We start from the raw sequence: 16330 nt of genomic DNA, 5'->3' as shown, positions 1-16330 counted from the left end.
TTGATGAACAAGTATTTGTAATTTCAACTACTTGATGATACTTTATGATGTATTTGTGCCCATCTCTGACTGTCACTAAATATGCAACATACAATAAAAAGCTCTGGCTATTATGATCTGTTATAATATTATAATATATATAAATATATATATATATATAATTTTCATGATGAAATAAAACAATCCATAATATATAATTTCATTTAATATAAGGGATTATAATATGCTCATGAAATAGTAGTACTTTTAAATATGATTCCTTTATGTGATGTGTTTCCTCATACTTCAGAGTAATTATTTTACCGAACCCTGATGATTCAGCCTCTTGCCACCGCCTGGCCTCACCGTGATCAACGCCGCACGACCGTAGTAACATTCAAATTTCTATGTTATTTCCCACTTGAGCAATAAGGTGCGTTGGCTGAACCCCAGGGAGTGGCCTGATGATGGGCGTCTACTAAAAGCACAACCTGAAGTAGAAAAGATATAAATTGTGTGCGCTCCTCAGTGTAGGCATATCTGACTTTCTGAGAGCTTGAAGAGAGCAAGACTCGATACAAGAAAAAGCGACAGAAAACTCACAGAAAATGTACTCACGATCAAACAGCATGACTTTGACTGTTCAGAGGGAGAGCTTCGCCTACTCCAGGATGGCGACCCGCAGCACGCAGCCCGAGGTCTTCACCTTCGAGCGGATACCGGCTCAGGCCACCGCCGTGCGCTCCTGCGTGCCCATCCGGCCGAAGAAGCGCTGCACCCGGGTGATGTACCCTGCTAAAGTCCGCATGCACCTTCCACCGCCGGAGAGGAGCCAGGCCAAACGCTGGCTGGTCATCCTGTGCCTGGTGGTGCTGTGGCAGATCTACACCGAGGAGCCCTGCGCCGAGGCGGCGCTGAGCAGCGCAGACAGCCCAGTCAGCGACTACCATGGTTTCCCCTTCCAGTGTGCGGAGGAGCAGGCGAGGCAGCTCAGCGCCAGCTCCGAGCTCCTGTCAGCCTCACCCAGCAGCTGTGAGGACGGCAGCACATCCAGTGAACACATCATCCCGAGCACCACCTGCCCCATGACCGCCGAAGAGACAGACACCAGCCGGTCCTTCGAGCAGAGCGCAGGGAAGAGCTACATGGTGGCTCTGCTGGTCTACCACAGACTGGGCAGCGACAACTGAGCGTCTCGGGACTGGTTGAACTGAAAACCGCCCAAGTCTGGGCTCCTGGGATCGAAAATGAGCCGAGCTGGAGTAGATCCTGAACAGCCTCTGGAGAGGAGCGGTGCGTCCCGCGCGGCGCAGCCGAGAGGCGAGCTCCATGTGCCGGCGTCTCCCTGCCAGCAGTCCCCCTGAAGATGGAGAAGGACACAGTCTGGAAAGGGACACTGAAAGCAAGCAAGCAAGAAAGAAAGAAAGAAAGAAAGAAAGTGAACTGTGAACACTTACAAAAAAGTGAAACTTGAACTCAAAAAAACTTGAACTGTTGTGTATTTTACACTTTTAACTGCACTAACAGGCCTGAGGGCGAACTGGATGTTTTACAAGTTGATGGAAAACTACTACTGTTGGCCACATAGCTGCAAACTGACACTGTCTGTTGTCTTAATGTCTTATTTAGTTATTTATTCTATTATTTGCTATTTATTGATTAATAATATTTTAATAAAAAAATGTCTAATATGAGTTCATGTCTCCTGCCTTTTCACTCAATTACTCAACATGTTTTTGATTGTTCTGAGCATTTTCATGAATTAATATAAACAAGTAATGAATATTACATTTACAATACAACATTTTTTGCAGGCTTCATTGCATCATAATCAAGACATCTGCAACTTTTGCAAGTTTTAACTCACATTCACAGAATTAGAGCTGCATCACAGAAAATGGTCCTCACACCACAGGTGCATGTTTTCTAACAGTGATTTCTTGGCCACAAACTCTTTTTAACTGCAAAGAAACATAAAACTAATCAGAAAAAATAATCTGATAGCTGACACAGAAAAAGCTGAGTTTAATTTAACTTCTAACTATTCTTAAAATAACACAAAGATTGCCTTTATTTCCTTTTAATATAAACTCGGGGTGTGTTAAATTATATTGTAACATTTGGGGACAAAAGCAGCTCCATAAATAAATGGTTTGGTGTAGAAGAACTTGACTGGTCTGCACTGTGCCCTGACTTTAACCTCCTCCAACACCTTTAGGATGAACTGGAACGGGTTACAGCAACAGATGTTGACCATGGTGTCACAATGGTGGAAGTACTACTGCTTCTAAAACCAGGCTAATAGACAGATACTGTAGATACTGAATGATATTTGGGATTTCTGCATCAATCCAGAGTGATTGATGATTCCGAGGACTCCAAGGAAAACTTTCCTCTGCAGACTCACTTTCTCTTCTTTTTTTCATCTTTCATAGTCTGAGCTATAAAATCTGATAGCACTGAGTCACATCAGTGTGAACCTGCTGCAGTGTCAAATTACATCACAGCTTCATCCAGTGATGAGTAACAAATTCAAGTGTCTGAAAGTCTTGCAGACTGAACTGTTATTCTAATGATTAATATTATGTAACTCATTAGCATATAGCTCATAGACATTATTCACCACTTATTGATGCATTACCTCATTGATGGAGGTGTGATGTTGCAGTGAGCTCATGGTACCAGCAGCTCGCTGACTGAGGTTAACCATCGCCGTAAGGCATCTGGGGAAGACCTGTTGATGTTGATAAGGGAGGTTGCTATGGAGACATCATCATGTCACCCTCATGTACACATCCGCAGCTAATGCGGCTGGTAATGCGTCAGGTATGGGGTGGGGGGCCGTGAGAAATTAGGTTCCGTGCGTCTGTGAAAATGTTCAGATTTTTTTTTTCCTCGTATGTCACACTGATCCGCTTTTGAAATGAGAGAAATGATGATATTAAGCCTGATATTTTCACATATACGTCGAACTGCTTTAACATATGGTCATATGTGGATCCAGTGAGCCAAAGTTAAACTGGAACTTTCTGGTTCTGACTCAAAACTCATTCAAGAACGTCAATGCCTAAAAAATGGACAGGCAAATATAGTTATAGCAATATTGCACTCAAGGTCATGCTGTTGGACTGAATATCATCACGGCTGTGATTTGTGGTTTCTTTTCTACTAGAAAAAATTAGTTCCTACATGAAACTTCTCACAACAAGGTGTGTGGATATATTTTTTGGAAATGAAAAAACTGGAAAAAACTAGGAAAAAACTGGTTTTGTTCTGTTTTCTTTCCTTTTCTTTTCAAATGTGTTTCTTTGGCGCTTTGAGCACCACAAGTGCCATTTAGTTCCATTATACTGGAGAGAAGTCCGACATCTCTACAGCCGATATCTCCAAAAATCATAAAAATCTAAATGAATAAATAGCACTATAGGCCAGAAGAAAAATATGTCCAGACTGAAAACACAGAACAATAACAAAATGAACACGTGTGTCTTTAAAGCAAACAGTCCAACCTGAACAGACTATCAACAGCAGTTTATTTAAGGCTCTAAAAACTCAATGAATATGAATGTGAATATTAACAATGTGTTTGCAGAGATGCTTCATGGTGTGTTTACTGTGAAACTAGAACAAGCTAAACTCAGAATGAGAATGTTGTTAAATGGGTCTAATACTTCCTCAATCCTCAGAGCACTTGATCCAAGAAGAATCGGGAAATATGTGAACCAGCTCAAGGAAATGGAAACACATTGCTTCTATTTCTGTGTCTTCTGGCGCCAGAGCCATGAATGATCAGGTTCAGATTGATAGATTCTGCTACTTTACCTTAAAGTCAAGTCCACTTTTTAGTCTTCTAAAATAGTTTTTCTATGTTAATGATAACCTTAAGTTAAAAGTTCAGATTTGATCTTTGCCTGTATGATGTGTTTGTAGGAAATTTTGAGCGCGGTAAAACACTGAAAGTCAGCCAGCTCTTTCCTGGAAGTTGCTCAGAAAAATTCAACCCAGAAAATACTGAAACTCCTCTTGTTTCTCAGCCAGGAAGTTGATCCAGCCAAATATTTTTCTTCAGATTCCCCATTGAGCTGTAAAAGTACAGGTCAGCAGTTTGTGTATTAAAGGGAAAAAAGTAGGCCTTCTAGCTTTCAACAGAGGATATACAGTATAATAACATTAATTTCACATGTAAATACATAAACAGAAAGGTAATGAATCACTTTATGAGCCACCAGCAGTTTGTTAAACACTTGGATTACAAATTAAGCAACAAAAACATCCATTAAATACAAAAAAATGCTGTTTAATATCAGATAAAAACAGCTGTGGAGATTCCTTATGTAAACATTAAGTCGTTATAACTTCTCATGTAAACCACCGTGTAAAGTGAGCCATTATTAAAGTGGCTCTTCCAGAATCATTCACGTGCAGTTGTGTTCACATGTTACATAACGTAAAAGATATTTGGAGACCAGATCCATCCAGTCTGAACCTGTCGGAGCTTCACAACCTCACCTGCTTTCAACCAGACACAACTACAGTGCTACAGTGGAAAATTACCTTAAATCATCTCACTCTCCTTTACGTTTTTTTTTTTGTTTTTTTTTAGTTAATTCACAAAAAACAGAGCTTACTGTAAAAGATAAAACATGTTTACTGAAAATATGTTTGTTAACTTCTCATTTATTAAGAACTGGTCTTACTAAGGCAACATCTGAGGCCAGTATTGACAATATCTTCGGACTCTTTGAATAAAGGGTCATCTGTATTAGGTCTGATGAACATAGTATTATTTATATTTCTTACTGAAGAATATCAGTTTCAAGATGGAGTGTTAAAAATCTTTCCAAAGCTTTAAAAATAAAAGTATCTTTAATTCATGTACCGAAGGCTCCCTCCACTGGCTTAATTTTATAATCAGTGCCACAGTTGAATCCTCAGAGTTTGCTTCTGTTTGTCAAGGGTTTTCTTTGTGCTTGTGTTTTCGTTGTATCTCTGGCTTCATGTCCTTTATATCACCTACCAGTAAAACGTTAAGCTGATAACGCACAAAAACAATGAACAAATTGTGGGTCCATCCAGTCAAGGTCAGCCTAACCCAAATTACTCAACAAAATATTATTTACATGAGAGTTCATATCTAAAAAGCCAACCACACTGATAATACACTGACTTATAACACAGTGTGGCACCAGCTTCTGGTATTTCCTGTTTGTAGCTACTATTCAACTCTGAGAGCAGTTACAGTTATTAGTCAGTTTGGAGGTGAATGATGGTTCGACTGTTGAGGCCATGACATAACAATTATTTTGTCCAAAACTGTTGGGTCTAAAAAGATCAATGCAGCAGTATTTATTTGTGATCTGACAGATCCAATAAAAGGTTTGAAAGAGGTGAAACTGGGATTCATGAAATTTTCTGAAAGTGAAATATACGTATGTATATAGTGTTTTTTTTTTTTCTAAAGACAGTGTCCCTGATGAAATATTTAGTTTAGCGTGATAAACTTTGGCATGCGGTCATCCTGTCATCACAAATTGGATGTTAACATATTTGAGGAGCTTGTGAAAGTCCTTTTCCTGTTCACTTGTTTTGATGAGGTTCTTCGTTTTCTGCAGAATTTTGGTAATGGGTGGAAAGTGCATGAGCTGCATCATCAACCTCAAGATGCAATAAGTGATTCTGGAGAAATAAAGTTAGTTTGGTTCTTCGTCCTCCTGTGGTTCCTTACAATAAGAGAAAAGAATAGTTACTAGAACTGTTTCAGCAGCCAAATTAGCACATATATACAGGGTTTTTAAATGTGGCTAACCCCCCTAAATATAGGCAGTTGACCCCTTTCCCATTGCCAGTAAAAGTCCCTGTGTGTTCAGCTCTCAGTACTTTTGTAGCTTCTAACTGAATCTCTGTGGTTTGTTTTTTCTAATGCGTGCTGTTTGTACTTTCAGGTAGCCTATCTGTTTTTTGGGTCTTTTTTCTTCATAATAAAAGCATTTAGCTAACAAAATAACAGGGAGACATTAATAGTGGAAACTTTATAGGAAGTAAAATGTTCATCCATCATTAAGACACACGCTGACACATTAAACACATGCTGATTCAAATACAATGTTCAGATCAAAACTCTTCGGTAATGAGTTGCGACATAAAATATGAGCAATAAATGGGTGAGAACTTGTGTAACTGCCGGTACGGTCCTTTAAACGTCACGACAAGCTGTATGAGATCATATGGAAAGATTACGTGTATTGTTTATGAATCTACAGAGTTTCGTGCTGTTGTTTTCAGCTGTGTGTTTTATCATTATGACCTGTTGTTACTGTTATTGTGGGGTTTTTTTTATGTTTTTCCATTGACTGTGGACTGTCTGACTAACAGGCTGTATCTGCTGAGGTTCAACCACACTATGATAACACACTGAACTCAACAGCATTTAAACCTCGACACACACTTGCCGTCAACAGGGCATCTGTAGTAGATACATAATAAACAGTAGAAATAGCTGCAGTGAAATAGTGTTTTTGTGTTTAGGCAAAACGGTGCATGTTTGTGTTTTGAGTGCAACATTAAAGAAAGAAGTGACCTCACCAAGCAGCTGCCAATCGGAAGCTGTGGTGATCTGCCGCCCCCACACACACGCACTACAAGTGTGTAGCAGAAACCTTAGTGGAAACTCTCCACTCAGCTTCATCGCGTGATGATTCTTTATAAACAGCAAGCAATTACTCCAAACACACTTCATCTGTCTGACTGGTAAACACACACACACACACACACACACACACAATATGAAAACCTTATACTGTGTAAAACAGTTTGGTTTGAACTTGTAGGAGTAAATTTGGGACAGGTGTGGAGAAATCGGATGTTTGAGCGTTTTTAAGTGTTTCTGGAGCATTAAGATGTCTGTCTAAAGCATAAAGATGAATTATGGTACACTGCAAGCCTAGATTTTTTTCTCCGGCTTCTCTTTGTGAAATGTCCAGACAGCACCCAACCACACAAATCTCCTGTAGTCCAAATGATGAGAATTTATTAATTATATAGATGGATTAAGTTAACAGCTGTGAGCTTTCTGGTTTTAGGCACAGGCCTATAAAGGTAACTTGGACAGGGTAAAAAATCAATGAATTGATAAAAAAAATGCAGTTCTCTGTCTGTATACTCATCATAGAGCCTAATGTAAAACTATTTCTATTCAATAAATTTCTGATGTCAGTCAGCGAGGTGAAGAAGTTTGGCCTCTTGCTGTCCTTTTGAGTTTGATTGATTTTATAAATCCTCTATTAGTTCAGATTCCCAACAGGGGCAAAATCTGAAAAGTCAGAGGGAAATTATAGGGACAGTTCACCCCAAAATTAAGAATGCATGTTTCCCCTGGCCTGTAGTGCTATTTATCCATCTAAATTGGTGTGAGTTGCAGAGATTTGGAGATATAGTTCCAGTAGTTCTACTGTATTTTTTGGCGCTTTGAACACCACAAGTTCGAGTGCCATTTAGTTCCAATGCATTGGAGAGAAGGCAGACATCTCCAAGGCCGATATCTCCAAAACTCTGGAACTCACACCAAAAACAGTGTAGATGGATAAATAGCATTATATCATACAAAGAGTGCGCTGGAATAAAATGTGCTGAACTGAGGTTTGTTGCAACATTTGGAGTGTAAGACAAAATTGAAAGTTTTTCAGTTTATCCAAAACACTTCTGTGTGAAATACTGGCAGAGATGGCAGCATGTGACGGATTTACCGCCAACAGTTGGCTGTGGTTAAATGTGCCCCTGACTACAGAAAGACGACCAAAAGTTCCTGAAGAATCCACCAAGTGAGCGAGAGCTTTTTTAGAGTTTTGCTTTTTAATTTTGAGTGATCATTTAATTTATTAGATAATACACTAAAGTGGTCAGGTTTTGATCCACAATTTCCCCTGTTAAATATTTTCCTGAAACAGGATATGTGTTTTGACTGTATTGCTGAAATTATACCTTAAACAGGTGCATTTCCCAAGATAGTATACTTCACTTCCCAGGATAGAAAATGGCTGACTGTCTGATAAAAGATTAATCTCTACTCCTCACCACATCACACCATCTTATCACAGTATATTTTAGGAAAGATTTTGTGGTGACAGCAGGCCATGACAACGCCTATCTCCTGAATGTTTTCTCTTCATTCTAGTATTTTTTGTTATTCATTTCACAAGCCTATTTGTTGCTACAACAAGCTTCATTTTTCTCCACTTGATTCCTTCCTGTTTGAGTACCTTTGCTGGCTAAGTAATCCATGTGGGCTAACAGTAAACATGGCTTCTGTCCCAACATCAAAATCTGAATCAGTCGCAGGCAAAATAAAGATGGAGAGGAAAATGAAAATGCACTGAGGGAAGAATGAATGAATTGTTTTTTATTTCTTAGAGAGACAGTCAAGAGGGGAAATGCAGGCTTAAGAGAACAAAGAGGGTTTTCCTCTCCCCACACTTTCTCTATTTCCTCTCTTACTCCTGTTTTTTTCTCTACATACCAACACCGTGAGTCACCTCTGGCAGGATACATCGGGAGACTCGCCAGTTCAGACTGAAAAGGGAGCGAAAGGGAGGTACGCTGGAGGACTGGAGCAGAAATCTGAGAGAGAAAAAGGAGGAGGGGAGGACAAAGCAGAGGAAAGACAGGAAGAGAGGAAGGAAGATATTTGGTGGGAGATTCCCAGGCTGCATCAGATAGGAAGTAGAAAGAGACCAAGTCAGGATTTCTCAAGAAACTTGAGCCATCAGTGACGTTTGAACAAAAAAAACAATAACAAAAAAAAATTGCCTAGAGCAGAAAATCAGTCATGAGTACTATGAGGGTCCTTAATCATATTTCTTATTACAAGATTCTTTCACAACACCAGCATAGAAAAGAGATTTGTCAGAAAAGAGATTTGACAGACTTAATTGTGGCAAGTCCCTTGTTCTTTGGAAATTATGAAAGTTGAAAAGAAGCCAGAGAGCTGTGAATGAAATCTAACAATCTCAGATCATTAAATGAAATTAACAAAAGTCTTTCATGAAAACTGAGAGGCCAGAGATACCAGAATTCATGTGGAGAGCATCAGACAGATGGATTCGGACTTTATTACAAAATGGTGCAGAAGAGAAAAGCTTTTTTTCTTCTGGTCTTTCGTCTTTTTATGCTGTTATCCTCAATCGGAAGTTGCACATATTCAACCAATTAGTATCAAATTCCTGATAAGACCGGCAGAGTGAAGACTCATTGACTGGATTGCTTATTTCTTGCCTCACATTTGTTCAGAAAGAGAGTTTGTTGGACTGCTGAGGTGAAATACGTGAAAGTTTACACAGCCTTCTTCATACAACAGAACCCTAGTACTCATGTTCAAAGCCCACTGGCTCACAGAACAGTAGGGGCCTCAGAAGAAGGGACTGCGGTTGTAAACTTCACCTAGTCAGGTGCCCTGAGCAGTTGGGGGTTCAGTGCATTGCTCACCTGGCACCTGACCTGGCACCTCTCCAGCTACCAGTCCACGCTCCATACTGACTGGTCAGCGCTGGACTTGCCCAGCTACATGCCTTCGAACTGAGCTACTGACATTCCCAGGCTATTTGTGGCAGGATACCTTGTAAAAACTGTGACAAAAAACTCAGCTGACAGTAGTCTCTGTTAAAAGTAGACTATACAGGATTTTCCTAAAAAAAAATCTACAGACTAATATAACGAAGTGTGTGGTGGTGTCTGTAGCCCTCTGCCTGTGTTTTCTTACTGTGCTTTGTTTGGGACGTTTCTGGGCGTCAACTTTTGAGCAGTTGCGTGTAGACCCCAGCCAATAATAGTGTGCAAGGTGTGAGATCTATAAAAATGCCTCAGAGTGTGTCTCAGAGTCTGTGTGTCTGCTGGACTGAGGGCGGGGCTGAGCTACACACACACACACACACACACACACACACACACACACACACACACACACACACAGTAAGTTGGCTTTAAATGTCGAGTTTTCTCATTACCCAGTGAAGGTGGAAACAGTCTCTCTCTACAGAGGCTCTCTGTTGTAAGATGGTGCAAATATTTTTACATGTCTAATATCTCTCTAATACATTTCTTTGGTGTTATTCTTGGTCATATGACTAAGGACATACATGATGGTTGGTATATGTTCTATCTTTCTAATGGACTGGTGGCTGTGTGAATTGTGACTCTTGTACATCAGGTGTGGCGGGCACATGAGTCAACATAGTGTGTGACATTGACTTTGGAGTCTGCAGTACATTTCAAACCAACACTGGTTCCCTTCAGCTCTGACCATTACCTTATTCAAACTATACACAAGTAGATTTTGTGCCTAAACCTGAAAGAACCTTATCTGTGAATTATTTTTGTACACTCATATGTGTCATTGTTTAGGGCAATAAAAACCTTTTTGATTGTTAAGATGACAGATATTCTGTTTAGGTGACCAGTGCAAACTATTCAGAAGCACTTTTTCACAAAATGCTAACTTACCTGTCAAGATCTAACTTCCGATAAAGGCTTTTCTCCAGCATTCATGTTATCACTATCTGGCTGTTGAGCCATTGCACTGTATAAATCTAAAATAAATGGAGCAGCAAAGGTTGCATACTTGGAAAGTGAAAGTGAGTAATAAACCATGTTTTGGAAAAAGCAAGTGTTATTTAAAGCTTTAAACTTCTTTAGAAGATCGGCTTGAGGCCAGACAGTGTGACCTCAGATGACAGGTACAATGTGAATTTGACTTGATATATGAAACTATATAATTTATTAGTTGTTTATTTACAATTTTGAGTGTGTTTCTATTGATTCAGAGTGTGAAATATAAAATTTCCTTGTTTGGAGGAATTGCCAAATTATTTTCTCACTATATCCTGGAAAACCGTACTAAACATCTGGCACTGTTGAGTGATGATGATCGAAATCAGCGGTATCGCTACATAAAACTGTCACTCTTTGTGCGACAGATAGTAAAATGAAACATGTTTGAACGCTGAGTAATATAAAGATCCTTTAATGAGTTATTTTTAAATCTCTTGGGCATTTTGCCTCAAAGCTACAGAAATCCAGGATTAGAAAAGTATGAGAAGTATGAGAAGTATTTGAAGCATTTGCGCGGTGGGTGGGAACACCCAGAGGCCCGGCAGGGTGGAGCTGCAGTCAGTTGTAGAGTCATACATGCAACACCAGTGAAGTCGGTCTTTTACTGTTACTAATCTAAGCTCTTTCCCACACACCTCCCACTTCCTCAACAGAGAAAAGGCCACAAAGAACAGATCAAACAGAAACGCCACCATCATACCTGTTACATGACAAACATGCCACACATACCGGCTGGGGCACCAACGCCGGAACACCATGCAGCCATGACAGCAACATTTCTCAAATAACAAAAGAAGGTGCAGCATGATGTACTTTATTGCTACACGCCTGAACACATCACCTGCTGCTTTCAAAGTATCAAAGCAACTAGAACTGAGAAAATATATTTTAACACGTCAAAATTTTTTAAAAATGTAGTTTATTTTTGCCATTTTTGTAAGGTAAGCTCATAATATCCAACACATTTCCAGACTGCAATTAAAATTGCTTTGGATGCTAATTTGAGAATGAACCTTTTGCACTGAATGACCCCCAGCGTCTTTGTAGCTGTAACCAGCAGCTCTATAGCTCAATCTGTCAGCCTGCAAAACTGTTCCTGTTCTCTGGCAGCCACAGTTTTTGGCTGAAATTCGACATGAGAAACTTAGATGTGACGTCATGTTTGAAGTATGTAGACTGTACAATGATCACACCTACTGAATCAAAGGCTACAACGCAAGTCAGTGAACAGGAAAGCATCATCAGTGTGCGTCATCCATCTATGCAGCTATAGAGGTAAACAATGAAGCTTAGTAAGAATCAAGCCCTTACGATAGTGGCGTTTTTGTGTATGGAAACTAAATCCAAAGAACAGGAGGAGGAGGCTAAATATGCTAAAATTAGATGCATAAATGTGTGTTTGTGCATCCTTGTTGGTTTGTGAGTAGACATAGGTTGTTGCAGCAGTCACATTGTTAGATGGTTATTCTAAATTTCTTACACTGTCAGAATTTTGAAGAAAAATCGGGAAGTGTTGCACTGGGTCAGAAGTAGTAGTATGCAAAAGATAAAAAATTGTTAGAAAAAAATCAAATAAAAAAGAAAATAAAACAAACACTGACTGCCCAACTTACTGACAATAAAGAGTAAAGTAATGGATGGTTGAATGATCTGAGGCACTCTAATAATATAAATTATAATATGAAAAGTAAATATTAATTTCATTAAATCATGGATACACCAGTACATATCGACTCAACTCTTCATCAGGGCATCGCTGTCAGAATTTTGTCCCAGGTTGTATTTGGTGGCAAGACCGGGAGAACGGACGTCATTGAACTTCTCTCACAGTGCTTTGTAACAAACACCACATGACCACTGTAAATGAAAGGTCTTTAGACTGAGCTATAAGAAGAGACAGGACGGGCTGAATGAATGAATAATTTTTTTTTAAACAGCAGACTTTAACGTTAAGAAAATCTGATAAGGCTGTTGGAGATTTTATATTCTGGTGGAAAAACAAATGAAAACCTTTGTAAGTGAACATTTTACTAATAGGTTCAGCATCAACATTTCTGCAGATTTCCAGATATTATAGTCCTTTATGTTTCCTTCAGAATGTATAATAAACTGTACATAAACATAATTTCTAGGAGAGTGGATTGATGTTGAACACATACAGTATAAAACTGTAGTTTGACTATGTTTAAGACTGATGGGACAGACTTACAAAGGGTTATACAGAAGCACTGTTACTCAATCTCTTTACCACTTTTTTAAGTGCCACATTCCGACACACCCTGTACTCATTGTGGAAGAACTAATCTGATGTGATGAAAGGGGATCTTTCCTGTGATGAAACAGTTTTGAAATGAAGGTGAGCGTAGAACTTCCGTTTCTTTTTTTCAACTCAACATATGTTTACTTTGATTTTTAAGTTAAAATCCCCAAATTTTCTTCCTCATTCTTGATTGTTTGTTTAAATTTTATATTTTTTTGTTGCACTCATTGTCCTCCTTTTCGGAGAGTTTTGTATTGGGCTGTTTTCCTTTTCTAAGCAAACTAATAAAGATAATGGTGATAATTACTATTATCATAATTGGTTCTATTAGCATTATTAGGCTATATTAGATTATTAAATTAAAACTGCAAACTCATATTTTTATCATTTAATAGTAATATAGAATATTATTCAGTGATTAATTAAATCAGTAAAACAGATATGATCATTGTTAATTTATTATTGTTAATTTATCATTGTTAAATGATGTTATAAATTATAATCACATGTTTTATTGCCGGGGGTCTGCAACCTGAGGCTCCAGAGCCACATGCAGCTCTTCACCTCCTCTCCAGTGGCTCCCTGTGACTTTGGCAAACAATTATATGGACATGAATAACATTATATATATATATATACACTACCGTTCAAAAGTTTGGGGTCACTTAGAAATTTCCTTATTTTTGAAAGAAAAGCACTGTTTTTTTCAATGAAGATAACTTTAAACTAATCAGAAATACACTCTATACATTGCTAATGTGGTAAATGACTATTCTAGCTGCAAATGTCTGGTTTTTGGTGCAGTATCTACATAGGTGTATAGAGGCCCATTTCCAGCAACTATCACTCCAGTGTTCTAATGGTACAATGTGTTTGCTCATTGCGTCAGAAGGCTAATGGATGATTAGAAAACCCTTGTGCAATCATGTTAGCACAGCTGAAAACAGTTTAGCTGGTTAGAGAAGCTATAAAACTGACCTTCCTTTGAGCAGGTTGAGTATCTGGAGCATCACATTTGTGGGGTCGATTAAACGCTCAAAATGGCCAGAAAAAGAGAACTTTCATATGAAACTCGACAGTCTATTCTTGTTCTTAAAAATGAAGGCTATTCAATGCGAGAAATTGCCAAGAACCTGAAGATTTCCTACAACGGTGTGTACTACTCCCTTCAGAGAACAGCACAAACAGGCTCTAACCAGAGTAGAAAGAGAAGTGGGAGGCCCCGCTGCACAACTGAGCAAGAAGATAAGTACATTAGAGTCTCTAGTTTGAGAAATAGTCGGCTCACAGGTCCTCAACTGGCAGCTTCATTAAATAGTACCCGCAAAACACCAGTGTCAACATCTACAGTGAAGAGGCGACTCCGGGATGCTGGCCTTCAGGGCAGAGTGGCAAAGAAAAAGCCATATCTGAGACTGGCCAATAAAAGAAAAAGATTAATATGGGCAAAAGAACACAGACATTGGACAGAGGAAGATTGAAAAAAATGTTATGGATGGACGAATTGAAGTTTGAGGTGTTTGGATCACACAGAAGAACATTTGTGAGACACAGAACAACTGAAAAGATGCTGGAAGAGTGCCTGACGCCATCTGTCAAGCATGGTGGGGGTAACGTGATGGTCTGGGGTTGCTTTGGTGCTGGTAAGGTGGGAGATTTGTTCAGGGTAAAAGGGATTTTGAATAAGGAAGGCTATCACTCCATTTTGCAACGCCATGCCATACCCTGTGGACAGTGCTTGATTGGAGCCAATTTCATCCTACAACAGGACAATGACCCAAAGCACACCTCCAAATTGTGCAAGAACTACTTAGAGAAGAAGCAGGCAGCTGGTATTCTATCTGTAATGGAGTGGCCAGCGCAGTCACCAGATCTAAACCCCATTGAGCTGTTGTGGGAGCAGCTTGACCGTATGGTACGCAAGAAGTGCCCATCCAGCCAATCCAACTTGTGGGAGGTGCTTCTAGAACGTGGGGTGAAATTTCTCCAGATTACGTCAACAAATTAACAGCTAGAATGCCAAAGGTCTGCAATGCTGTAATTGCTGCAAATGGAGGATTCTTTGACGAAAGCAAAGTTTGAAGGAAAAAATTATTATTTTAAATACAAATCATTATTTCTAACCTTGTCAATGTCTTGACTATATTTTCTATTCATTTTACAACTCATGGTGGTAAATAAAGTGTGACTTTTCATGGAAAACACAGAATTGTCTGGGTGACCCCAAACTTTTGAACGGTAGTGTATATATATATATATATATATTTAAATATTTTTCAGGTTTCATTGTTGTAGGTCTATGAAAAAGTTGAGGCAGCTCAAAATTTCAAGCCAACATACTACAAATATAGTACATCAGTTCTGAGCCCAAGTCAAATTCTTCAGTTTTGAAAAAGTTTTACCAACTACTAATCTTTTGTGGAGATAATTTACTTTTCTTCTTTGGATAAATTTAAGTATTTGATTTTAGAAGCCTCTACTGTCTATGGCTCGGCGTCTTTTCCTCTAAATTGTTATAGCGGCTCGTCTTCTTGAGTCTCATAAGCTTTGGCTGCCAAAAAAAAGTCTTCAGGGAAAAGAGTGAATTTAATAATTGTGGCTCCAGACAGATTTTTTCCTCCTTTTTTGTCCAAAAATGTCTCTTTAATTCGTAAAGGTTGCAGACCCCTGGTTTAAGTGAACCCAACTCAAGTACACTGAGATTGGCAGGTTTTTCAACCTCAAAGTACAAGTAACTTATTTAAAATGAGTGTTAATAACAAGTTGACAAAAACTGACTTAGGTGAATTCAGTATTTGTAATTAAACTTGATGTAAGTATTTACTGTGTAATATTAGCACTATTAGGCTATATTAGATTATTAAAGTAAAACTGCAAATTCATATTTTTATCATTTAATAGTAATATAGAATATTATTTTGTGATTAATTAAATCAGTTATACAGATATTATCATTTTTAATTTATTATTGTTAATTTATCATTGTTGTTAAAAAAATATATAATCACATGCTTTATTGCTATTTTAAATCTCAAATGTTTAATTGTTATCTCCTTCTGTTCCTGCATGAGCCATCAGCAAATCTGACTTTCTGTAAACCCCACAAAGATTTACACTTCCCGGTAAACTACCTGCCGCCTTGTTAAATCAGGTCCTCAGGAATGCTGGCTGAGAGTTGGACAGATGATGAGACATGTCGAGCAACGTAAACTCACTCTTCGAAAAATCAGACGGAGACTTTGGCTTTCACATGAAATGATTTCACTCATCAGCCCGTAGCAAGACAGTCAGAGCGTGGCAGGTGGAAAACTACAGGAAGATAACAGGAAGGAAGTGAGTTTGAAAGTTATCAGATCACTCAATCAAAACAAGAAGTTATTCAGTCTGTTTTCTTTTTAATATAGAAATCATCCTATAATATACATAATAAACTGGCCTCCAAACTAAAAATTAAAGGAATTTTTTTTAATTTTATTTTTTTAGGAAAAATCC

The 16330-nt window shown here is 38.6% G+C and overlaps 1 protein-coding gene across 1 annotated transcript; it reads left to right on the top strand.

Moving 5' to 3' along the window:
• Positions 1 to 503: 503 nt before the first annotated feature.
• Positions 504 to 1646, top strand: ier3 (immediate early response 3). Its single transcript, XM_084729609.1, has one exon. The coding sequence runs from the start codon at positions 588 to 590 to the stop codon at positions 1167 to 1169; it is 582 nt and encodes a 193-aa protein (XP_084585735.1). The 5' UTR covers positions 504 to 587; the 3' UTR covers positions 1170 to 1646.
• Positions 1647 to 16330: the final 14684 nt, after the last annotated feature.

The sequence above is a fragment of the Lutjanus erythropterus genome, chromosome 10 (assembly GCF_056507025.1).
Source record: "Lutjanus erythropterus isolate fLutEry1 chromosome 10, fLutEry1.hap2, whole genome shotgun sequence".
Classification (NCBI taxonomy): Eukaryota; Metazoa; Chordata; class Actinopteri; order Lutjaniformes; family Lutjanidae; genus Lutjanus; species Lutjanus erythropterus.
The sequence above is the reverse complement of the archived record's forward strand: the minus strand, read 5'-3'. Positions and strand labels throughout refer to the sequence as shown.

What these genes read in the sequence shown, in the direction of transcription:
- ier3 (XM_084729609.1), top strand. Translation starts at nt 588, where the DNA reads ATGTACTCACGATCAAACAGCATGACTTTGACTGTTCAGAGGGAGAGC.